The 12,070-nt window shown below is 41.0% G+C and overlaps 1 protein-coding gene across 1 annotated transcript in view; it reads right to left on the bottom strand.

The window, feature by feature from the left end:
- LOC120022203 (A-kinase anchor protein 9-like) overlaps window positions 1-12,070 on the bottom strand; it is a 138,930-nt gene that overhangs the window by 96,467 nt on the left and 30,393 nt on the right. Inside the window, exons 9-15 of the mRNA XM_038966076.1 lie at window positions 7,970-8,053; window positions 6,711-6,858; window positions 6,238-6,308; window positions 5,908-6,037; window positions 5,515-5,612; window positions 4,849-4,960; window positions 4,422-4,659 (exon numbers count right to left, since the gene is read on the bottom strand). Coding sequence (XP_038822004.1) covers window positions 4,422-4,659; window positions 4,849-4,960; window positions 5,515-5,612; window positions 5,908-6,037; window positions 6,238-6,308; window positions 6,711-6,858; window positions 7,970-8,053 — 881 coding nt within the window. The remainder of the gene's footprint in view (window positions 1-4,421; window positions 4,660-4,848; window positions 4,961-5,514; window positions 5,613-5,907; window positions 6,038-6,237; window positions 6,309-6,710; window positions 6,859-7,969; window positions 8,054-12,070) is intronic.

Raw genomic sequence — 12,070 nt, 5'->3', positions numbered from 1 at the left:
CATCTGATGCAGCACTCCATCACTCCCCTTCTTGGTCAAATAGCCCTTACACAGCCTGGAGGTGTTTTGTGTCATTGTCCTGTTGAAAAACAAATGATCATCCCATCTGGTTTGCGCTCAGTGGGACTGTGCATCTCTGCAGAATGCTGTGGTAGCCATGCTGGTAAAGTGTGCCTTGAATTCTAAATAAATCAGTGTCACCAGCAAAGCACCCCCACACCATCACACCTCCTCCTCCATGCTTCACGGTGGGAGCCACACATGCGGAGATCATCCGTTCACCTACTCTGCGTCTCACAAAGACACGGTAGCAATCTCAAATTTGGACTCCAGACGACAGGACATATATCCACCTGGTCTAAAGTCATTGCTCGTGTTGAGGCTCAAGCAAGTCTCTTCTTCTTATTGGTGTTCTTTAGTAGTGGTTTCTTTGCAGCAATTCGACCATCATGGCCTGATTCACGCAGTCTCCTCTGAACAGTTGATGTTGAGATGTGTCTGTTTCTTGAACTCTATGAAGCATTTATTTGGGCTGCAAACTCTAATGTACTTATCCTCTGCAGCAGAGGTGCGGTCCTCATGAGAGCTAATTCCATCATAGCGCTTGATGGTTTTTGAGATTGAAGAAGTTTCTTCAAGTTTTCTGGATGGACTGACCTTCATGTCTTAAAGTAATGATGGACTGTCATTTCTCTTTGCTGTTTTAAGCTGTTCTTGCCATAATATGGACTTGGTCTTTAACCAAATAGGGCAATCTTCTGTATACCACCCCTACCTTGTCACAACACAACTGATTGGCTCAAACGCATTAAGGAAAGAAATTCCACAAATTGACTTTTAACAAGGCACACCTGTTAATTGAAATGCATGGTTGAGAGAATGTCAAGCGTGTGCAAAGTTTTCATCAAGGCAAAGGGTGGCTACTTTGAAGAATCTCAAATATAAAATCTATTTTGATGATGATTCCATATGTGTTATTTCATACTTTTGATGTCTTCACTACTATTCTACAATGTAGAAAATTCAAAACAGGGGAAAAAAATGGATTGAGTAGGTGTGTCCAAATGTTTGACTGGTACTGTACATCCTGTTTGCAACAAGGCACTAAAGTAATACTTCAAAAAATGTGGCAAAGCAATGAACACTTTGTATTAAGGACAAAAATTTGTTTGGGGCACATCCAACACAACACATTAGTGAGTACCACTCTCCATATTTTCAAGCACAGTGGTGGCTGCATCATGTTACAGGTATGCTTGTAATCGTTAAGGACTGGGGAGTTTTTCAGGATAAAAAAATAAATGGAATGAAGCAACATCCTAGAGTAAAACCTGGTTCAGTGTGCTTTCCACCAGAGACTGGGAGGTGAATTAACTTTTCAGCAGGACAACAGCATTGGTTTCTCTAATGACTGCCTCGCCTGATTCACCAACTACTTCTCAGATAGAGTTCAGTGTGTCAAATCGGAAGGCCTGTTGTCCGCACCTCTGGCAGTCTATGGGGGTGCCACAGGGTTCAATTCTCGGGCCGACTCTTTTCTCCGTATATATCAATGATGTCGCTCTTGCTGCGGGTGCTTCTTTGATCCACCTCTACGCATACGACACCATTCTGCATACATCTGGCCCTTCTTTGGACACTGTGTTAACAAACCTCTAAACGAGCTTCAACACCATACAACACTCCTTCCGTGGCCTCCAACTGCTCTCAAATGCCAGTAAAACGAAATGCATGCTCTTCAACCGATCGCTGCCCGCACCCACCCGCCCGACTAGCATCACTACTCTGGACGGTTCTGACTTAGAATATGTGGACAACTTTAAATACCTAGGTGTCTGGCTAGACTGTAAACTCTCCTTCCAGACTCACATCAAACATCTCCAATCCAAAGTTAAATCTAGAATTGGCTTCCTCTTTCGCAAACAAAGCATCCTTCACTCATGCTGCCAAACATACCCTCGTAAATCTGACTAGCCTACCGATCCTGGACTTTGGCGATGTCATTTACAAAATAGCCTCCAACACTCTACTCAGCAAACTGGATGCAGTCTATCACAGTGCCATCCGTTTTGTCACCAAAGCCCCATATACTACCCACCACTGCGACTTGTATGCTCTCGTTGGCTGGTCCTCGCTACATATTCGTCGCAAAACCCACTGGCTCCAAGTCATCTTTAAGTCCTTGCTAGGTAAAGCTCCGCCTTATCTCAGCTCACTGGTCACCATAGCAACACCCACCCGTAGGACACGCTCCAGCAGGTATATTTCACTGGTCATCCCCAAAGCCAACACCTCCTTTGGCCGCCTTCCCTTCCAGTTCTCTGCTGCCACGAATTGCAAAAATCACTGAAGTTGGAGACTTATATCTCCCTCACTAACTTCAAGCATCAGCTGTAGGCGCAGCTTACCGATCGCTGCAGCTGTACACAGCCCATAAATAGCCCATCCAACCAACTACCTACCTCATCCCCACATTTGTTTTTCTGCTCTTTTGCACACCAGTATTTCTACCTGCACATCCTCATCTGCACATATATCACTCCATCGTAAATTGCTAAACTGTAATTACTTTGCCACTATCGGCCTATTTATTGCCTTACCTCCTTACTTAATTTGCACACACTGTGTACAGATTTTTCTATTGTGTTATTGACTGTAAAATTGTTTATCCCATGTGTAACTCTGTGCTGTTTTTGTCACACTGCTTTGCTTTATCTTGGCCAGGTCGCAGTTGTAAATGAGAACTTGTTCTCAACTGGCCTACTTTGTTAAATAAAAGTGAAATAAAAAAAATTAAATTAAAAACTTAAAACACTGACGGCCTAAAACCATGAATGTTCTTGAGAGGCCTAGTTAAAGTTTGGACATAAATCGGCTTGAAAATCTAATGTCAGGATTTTAAAATGGCTGTCTAGCAATGATCAACAACCAACTTGACAGAGCTTGAAGAATTTAAAAAAGAATCATGGGAAACTATTGTACAATCCAGGTGTGCAAAGCTCTTAAAGACTCACAGCTGTAATCCCTGCCAAAGGTGATTCAAACATGTATTGATTCAGGGGTGGAATACTTATGTAAATTATTATTATTTTTTTTTTTGCAAAAATGTATATTATTACTTTTGAATCGATTTTCTGACCGATGCATGCTAGATTTGGATTGGTTTGGGGCCCGAAAATCAACATTTAATCGGGATGGATGCGTGAATGTTACATCCCTATTATATAGTGAAAATAATTTAGATATCAGGAGATGATACATTTATTTTAATTCTGTTCAATTTGTGATATCCAAATTGGTAGTTACAGTCTTGTCCCATCGCTGCAACTCCCGTACGGACCTGGGAGAGGCGAAGGTCGAGAGCCATGCGTCCTCCTAAACCCGACCCTGTCAAGCCGCACTGCTTCTTGACAAACTGCCCAATTATACCGGAAGCCAGCCGCACTGATGTTTCGGAGGAAACACCATACAACTGGCGACCAAAGTCAGCGTGCATGCGCCCGGCCGCCACAAGGAATCACAAGAGTGAGATTAGACAAGGACATCCCAGCCGGCCAAACCCTCTCCTAAGCCGGACGACACTGGGCCAGTTGTGCGCCGCCCATGCGTCTCCCGGTCGCGGCCGGAAGTGACACAGCCCGGGATCGAACCCGGATCTGTAGTGACGCTTCTAGTACTGCGATGCAGTGCCTTAGACTGCTGTGCCACTGAGGAGAGATATCAGGAGATTAAAGCCATGCTAATAATAATGGACTCAGGAGGGATTGAATAAAACGGAAATCTACTTTCAAAGGAATAAAGAGTTTGCTAATGCCTTGGCAATTAAAGTGGGCCTGAATGGCAGCTGTAGAATTTCACTGCCCGGTTGTATCGGGTCACAGTGATCTGAGAAGTGCTGCTGCACTCTTTCTATGCGCACGCACACACAGGAGTAGGATCCTCCTCATGACCGTTTCAGATACTCCCATGGGGGAGATGAAAATGTACTTTCTCACTTATGCACCGTTGGTTGTGTTTCTCCGATAATATGTATTACCTATGATGTACTTGTGGACTAACCAATTCATATGTTGAGTTGGATTCATGAGTTGGATTTAGTTTGAGTTTAATATTCGTGTCAAGATTACATGCAATGTGAAAGGGTTGATGATGCGGTTTTCCTCTTGCCTGGCTACCCAGACTCCTTGCTCTAGCCAAACATTACCCCACACCCACTAACGTTAGTTTCTTCTCTGCAAAGAGTCTGGATCTGAGTACCTTCCCAATCCTACACCGAATGCGAACACATTTGGGGCCGTCTGATTGGTCCAGAAATCGATAGGTTGTAGTGTCTAGTATAAACACACTGTGAGAAGCTCTTGCATGTGATTTATGCAGGGCCACTTCTAAATCATAGTCATGATCATCATCATCACTATTACCTGAACTGGGCCTCGGTGCCCGTGACCTCATCGAGGTGCTGCTGTAGCACGATGAGCTCGGTAGCATAGCGCTCCTCAGTCGCTTTGGCCTGCTGCTGGTAGTAGGCCCTGAGGCGCTCCACTTCCAGCCTGTGGCATTCCTCCAGCTGGGCCCGCTGCTGATGGATGTCGGCCCTCAGCTTCTGGATATCCTCAGCAGTGTGGGAGGAGGGCGAGGCCGCGGTCAGCTCCCTCAGATCTGGGTAGAGAGCGATGGTGTTAGCATTAGCATGACTATGTAGATGGAAGTAGACAGTGCCCATCTTTCCCATTCATTTTGGGATTGAGGCTTGCAGACCTTTCCAAATGCACAACAGATTGTGTAGAATATGAACACCACATAACCCAGCACCATTTTGGTTTAGACAGAGTATATATCTAAATTTACCCTTGAGATTGTGTGTAGAGATGCTGGAGCTTTCGATGTGCCTGCGCAGGCTGGCGATCTTCTCCTCACTGCTGCGCTTCAGCTCATCGTACATCAGCTGCATCGCCTCAATCTAAAAATGACAATAAGAGTTTGACAGCAGTGTTTGTTGGCGTTATCATTAAAGCCAATTAGCTTTCATTCGTCATATCATTATTAACTAGCAGAGTTAAAAATGTAAAAGCTGAGTGCTAGTGTCCTAGCAATTACTGTACCCAAATCAAATTATTGTTGCTTTTCATCCCCGTCATAATACTGTGATTACATGTCAAATAATAACAACGAGGTTGGTGTCGTGACATCTAAACATATCCAATCAAATAATGACTTATATGTTTTTTCCCCCACCAATTCATAAACTCTTGGCCTAAACCCCTTAAAGCAGGTGTGTCAAACTCATTCCATGGAGGGCCTAGTGTCAGATGGTTTTGGGATTTTACTTTTCAATTAAGACCTCGAAAACCATGTGAGGGGAGTTGTTTACTAATTAGTGACCTTAATTCATCAATCAAGTACAAGGGAGGAGCAAAAACCTGCAAACACCCGGCCCTCCGTGGAATGAGTTTGACACAAAGAGCTAACTAAATAAACAGTTTTACACACACAGTGTGTAGCAGTCCATCCTACCTTATTGCCATCTGCCTTCAGTAAGGACTGGAGCTGTAGAAGACGACCGTGCTCCTGTTCAATCCTCTGCTTCACCTGCTGAAGGTCTCTGTACATTTCTATAGAACCAGACAGAAGAAATGTCCATTACAAGTATGTCCTCATGCAGTCTCAGGGTGTGAAGTATGTTCACTACTATAAGATATTCCATTTATAATTGATGTAGCTGGATTTGATGTGCGTATGCAAAGTAAACTGGAGGAATTTTTGTAATTTGTAAAATTATCATGCAGCAGTCAAGATTGGTGTGTGACTTATTTAGACGTTTTCATTAGTCAGCCACTCATTTCATAGGCTGCGTGTTCTTTATGTGGTATTGCTATCATTTGGTAGACATCACAACCAATAAAGCACCTTTCGCCTCCTGTAAAACAGCACTGGAATCCCTTGTTTCTTCCCTTTCAAACGAATGAATCTTCCAGTCCTCGACATCAGTGGGGTGGAGATACTCCAAGAACTCCTCTCCAAAAAATTTAGCAAAGGACTGTATAAAGAGAACAGCAAAATAGCTCTCAAACAAAACTGATGTCTCAGTAAATATGATGCATTCGAGTGGTAAGAATCAATGTCTAAACCTGAAATAATTCTGTCTAATAACGTTCTCATATCAAAAATAATTGACAGTGCAAAGGAACATTAATCAATACTTGTTTTTTGTGTGTATGTGTGATGAATGTTAACTACCAGGATGAGTTGCTTGCACTCTTCAGACACAACTTGCACCACATTCTGGTACTTAGAGCTTCTGAGTTCATCTGTGAAGTCCGAGAAAAACAACATAAGCATACATTATTATTGGCTTATATTGAGCACAAACATTATTCAATTACTAAAATAGGATGAATGCAAAAGAGACTGAATAACTTCCGTAAAGAGTCTCCTGTTTTCTATCTACAGATTGTAGCATGGATGACATCACGAATGATAGATAAAAATAAACTAATTCAACATGGCCCGTCTAGCCCCACACCCCCAGATACACATACATAATTAAATATACATGTGCGCAGTGCACACATTGAAACATGTACACACACACCTCTAACCACCACAAGGTTTCCTACCACACAAACACACTTGCCATATCCCTACCTCAACCCCACCACCAGACAACAACCCATCCATACATCAACCTGCACTCAAAACCACACACACACCTTTGTCCCATGTTTTTTTCAAGCGACCCAGCTCCTGCTCAAGTGTGCTGACACGGGCATCTGTCTGCTCCCGGAGCAGCTCCAGCTGTGCAGCGTGCATCTGAGACAGGCTGATGCGCTGGGCCTCCAGCTGCAGCCTGCACTCCACCTGCACAAAGAGAGAGAGAGTAAAGAGAGCATAGAATTACCTAGACCAAAATGGACATAATCCCTCATTCCACCTATGGTTGCACAATAGAGATTGTTTCTGGAGTAAGACACACAAATTCCAAAGAATAGAATGTGCTTGTTGCAACTTACACATGATGAATTTAAGGTATTCTTAGCAATATGACATCATACACATATCAACAAGACGATTGTCAACCACTATTGGCCCCTCCAAATGTACTTTAGGCTTGCCAGTTGCTGTTTATCTGTAAGCAGGAAGTCGGCCTGCTGTATGATGCCATATTTTTGAGTGTACCTTTAAACATATATTCCAAAAGGTGCAACCCCAAATATGTTGGCCAGTCCACCCACCACAGGACATTGTTTTGAATGGAAATGGGGAATGCCTGTTGCCCTAATTTTATAAGAAACAGGGGGGAGCACCTGGGCTTTAGCACAACAAACAAGGGGCCAGCTATTATCTATTCTACAGCCAACACAATGGAGAGACGGCAAGGCTTTCCTCTCATCCTTGGATGGATGTGGAAACGCAGATGTGTTGCAGCTACACTTGTGAAGTCATGATTTTTTTCTTTGATGACAGTGCTATTTGCTGTGTGCAATGCATTTTTGTGTAGAATGGTAACACTGCTACTTTCATAACGCTTTGTTTGATTGCAATTTATCCAACCACTCAAGCACTATACATATTACAATAAGACATATATCAAATTGATGTCAAGCACATGCTTAGTAGCCTAATGCACGTAGCTACGTAGAATGTGACACTGCAAATACTGCAAGGATGAATAACTGCATACTGCAACTTCCTAAACAGATTCATAGGTCTTACTTTGGTTATTTCACACTAATTATTAGCAGTGTGGGCAGTATAACACTTGCTGACACAACAACCAAGCATTACTCATAATAATACAAATTGGTGACAAAAGGAAGGTTTGCCTTTATCACGGTCTTACTACTGGGTGCCCATAGTTCTGTATGAAGTTTTTCCACTGGTTGATTGACCTTCCCAACCCACTGTACTAAGACAGCGACTCAGGCCGGAGCGAAAAGCACAGGCAGATTTGAGCTCAGGTGACATTTACATGCTCTGTGGTTTCGCTGTCCCTGTCCTCCTCTTGCTTCGCTACAGGGTCCACCCAACACTCCATCCCATCTACGCTCTTCCCCTGAAAAGAGGAGAAAAAAGTAGCCATTGTAACAGAAGAGATTAAAAGCTAATAAAAAACACAATGTTGATGAGGTCTGGCGACAACAGTACAGTACGTATGGCATAAAAAACAATGAAACACTTACTGAGAAGGCCACACTGTAAAGCCTAAGACAGCTTCAGAAGCATTTCATATTAATTAGCAATTTATTAATAGCAATGAATGCTTATGTACTTCCCTTGCACATAGTATTGATACGAAGAACAAGATGCAATAGCACCATTTTCTTGATTTTGATATAAGCATTTATAAATGTGGTCTTTTTATAAACTACGGTACCAGTGAGGATTTCCTACGCTGGACAAGTTGTCACAGATATTTAGAAGATTGATGATAATATGCAATTTAAAATAAAATAAAAATTACATTAAGGGGGAAACATACCATAGCTTAGCTATATTCAATAAAATGTATGAGTTGATTTAAAATTCATGTTTAACACTTTCTCATGGTTGGTGTCTTGACGGATTTGTCCAAAATATTGCGACATAAAACACTTTTCTGTCGATGCATTTATGGCAGTTTAAATTGTCGTTATATCATATATTACGCATATATGATATATATTATTATATCATATATTAAGCAGGTAGCCTAGTGGTTAGAGTGCTGAACTAGTAACCGAAAGGTTGCAAGATCGAATCCCCGAGCTGACAAGGTAAATATCTGTCGTTCTGCCCCTGAACAAGGCAGTTAACCCACTGCTCCTAGGCCGTCATTGAAAATAAGAATTTGTTCTTAACTGACTTTCCTGGTTAAATAAAAGGTTAAATAAAAATATGTAATCAGTTAAATTAGACATTGAACTTGAACCCTGTACATACCTGGATCTAGCAGTTGGAAAGTTTTTTGTATAGAGATCTTAGAAATGCAGTGTAACTACATAACATTCCGTGTCTCCTTATGTTATGGGGTGAAAACAGTTTTCATGGGCAAACAAATCCCCCAAAAACCATGCGATTGCAAAATCGAATGCTTCTAAACAAAAGTCATCTTACCTTTATACTTAAAACCTAAATCAATACTGTCATTGACGTGGTTCTTCAATATTTATGCATAATACTTGTTGGATGTGCATTTGGTGTCAAGGTGTAATTACACCATGTATTTTCACACATCATCATCTGATTCAAGAAGGAATTTTCTGAATGACAGTCAAGTGACAAAAAGCTGTTGCATGCGCCATGTGTTGGGGAAAAAGTTGTTTGTCTTTATGCCGGTGAAGACAGTTGTACTTGGATGTAAAATCCCTAGCGAATTGATGTTAACCATCTGTTGTGGTCTGCTTACTTTACAGCAGATTTAACAGAAGAAGCATCAAGGTAATGAGTTCATGTTTTTGTGCCTCGGATTAGACACATAGTCTACTGTGAGCAATTATGTATTGCACAACACCCAACACTATTCCAATTCATTATTCTGGATATAAAGACAACACATGACATAGCCTAATGGGTTTCTTCACAATATGATCTGGGAATGAAATAACATAACAAATATATTTTGGTTTCCATGTTACACCTGCATTTTTAAACAATACAAATGGATCTTGAAATAGCCCACTTGAACACTCATTTTTTACCTCAGAAATCCAAGTACTGGAATAGGCCTACCTTGAAAATCATACATTTCCTCAATTTGGTACTTGAAAAGTCCTTGTAATTATTGTAGCCAATTTATAAGATCTTCTGATCCCTTATAATTATCCGTGATTTTCTTTTTGATCCGTTTCTGTAAGCGATGTGGCCACTTTTGTATGTTTCCCGCCACTTCAATTGACGGGTGTTGCGCTACTCTGTTGAGGTAAAACCATCTAATGCTGGCTTCAACTTGGCATTCCATGAAAACTGTTCCATTACAAAATGAACCTGGTTTTTAGTTGTTTTCTCAGTATGAAAACAACGATGGTAAGATTAACGCTGCCGCTATTCATGGCTTTATTAAAGTATGTGTACCTGCGTTGGCCACATAGGCAACAGCAGTGGTGTGTATTCATGGGCTTCCAAAAATTTTAAAACCATTTAATAATAATGTTTTTATTATTAATAATAATAATAATTCGTCCCGCTGTGGTTCATAAATTTCCTTCAATTCTCAAGAGTGGAGAAAGCATCCGAGCAAGCAAAGAATTTGGTCCCCCTTGATGAAAATAAATACAATTATAGCCAATCAGCATTCAGCAAAACTGAGTGAGCTCAACTGTGAATGATCCTGGCGCACCAAAGAAAAGTGTTAATTTCGTATTTGGCTTCAGACCAATCACATCACCCCAAAAGCAAAATGTCATTTAGAGACAAAAACTTGAATTGTTGCATCTCATTGTGTTGTTGTCCTCAGGTAGCTAGCTAGCTAAAACCGTCCCTTTCCTAAATTAGCCATGGATGGAGATTGGGATTTGGAATTGTGGTTTTACTTAATTCTCTGTACTGGCCAATGATTATAAGGGCAATTCTGATCCAACCATAAATTCATACATTGTGCCCCTGACCCGAAACGATGGAAGTTCAACATGTAGCTAGATGTAGTAGGCTAATGTTAACTAGCTGGCCTAGCATTTTAGCCAGGTAGCCTAGGACAACAACTAAAAGCGTGTACTGTATCATGACAGAGTCATAGACCGTTTAGGCAACATGAATGTGGAGGATGGCATTGGCATTTCTCTACAAGTAGGGTGAGTCAACATGTTTTTTATATTTGCGTGCACGCACACACACAAATCAGTACCATGGACAGCCACATCAATTTTAGCTTACGTTAATTGGACTAAATAGTTTTTGGCATCTTTTAGTTGTGACTCTATTAGACTAAGCAAAGGTGATTAGATGATGTTGAAATGCTGCCTTAATAGTGGAGGCAGCGCCTGTTTTCTTTGCAACGTGTGGTAACTCTGTTATTCCTGGGATCATCAACTAGATTCAGCCGCTGGCCGATTTTTTTCCTTGAGCGGATGGTCAGGGGGGCCGGAACATAATTACAAAAAAAATTGTAAATGGCAAATTGACCGTAAGAAGCCCAAACAAATACAATGTTTGACTAAAAGATAATCATTTCAAACCTTGCTAACATTAGCATACGATCACGTTTCTCTTTATTACATGTGGGAATAGTTGGAACAGATTTCTTAAATTAAAATCAATTGAATTTCCTGGTGTTTTTAGTATATTATGGCCAACAATAAACATTTTAAATATGTTGGTTTCATTGCTCAGAAAACTTGGGGGGACAAATAAAACAACCCCGCGGGCTGGCAGTTGGGGAATCCTGTTCTAAATCAATTGTTGTCTAGTAGTCTGAAAATGTCTGACAGATGTTGCTCTCTGGTTTTGTGATGAAACAAAAAGGTGTGGTCTAATTTATTCTCCCACTGTCTTCTTATTGTCTCAGCCTTAGGCCTATATATCACAGTGTCAAGGCATATGAACTAACGTTTTATAGAGCAAACAACGCAATGCATACATCTCATTTATTTAGTAAGACAAGTCCGTATTATTCTCACATATTTTAGAATGTAATAATAATAATTGGAATATCAATGCATTATTCTTAGTGTTAATGCCCTACTTTTTTGGTATACTTTTTGCATGCTATTTTTGGGGGGGGGGGGGGGGGGTATTTATATAAATTATACAATTGTATAACATTGACATCCCCTGAAAAACACAATTAAGTGCTTGAAAAAGTCCCTGAAAGTCCTTGAATTTGACTTGCCAATGTCTGTATGAACCCTGCTTGAAGGACGTACAGTCCTAGGACTATGTTGGTGTATAGGTGGAGTTACGGGCTAATTTGCATATATTCCTCTAAATACAATGCGGAACTAAATACAAAACATTTTTATTTGTGTCTCAAATAATTGTAAAATTTTGATCCCAATGTCACACATTGGCCCCCTTATTTATAGAAAGACCCATGTAATCTATTAAGGGGTCCTTCCCAGTAAGTGAAAGTGAACATACTGTGGTGCACTGATGCGAG

Source organism: Salvelinus namaycush, chromosome 27 (assembly GCF_016432855.1).
Source record: "Salvelinus namaycush isolate Seneca chromosome 27, SaNama_1.0, whole genome shotgun sequence".
NCBI classification, from domain to species: Eukaryota; Metazoa; Chordata; class Actinopteri; order Salmoniformes; family Salmonidae; genus Salvelinus; species Salvelinus namaycush.
The sequence above is the reverse complement of the archived record's forward strand: the minus strand, read 5'-3'. Positions and strand labels throughout refer to the sequence as shown.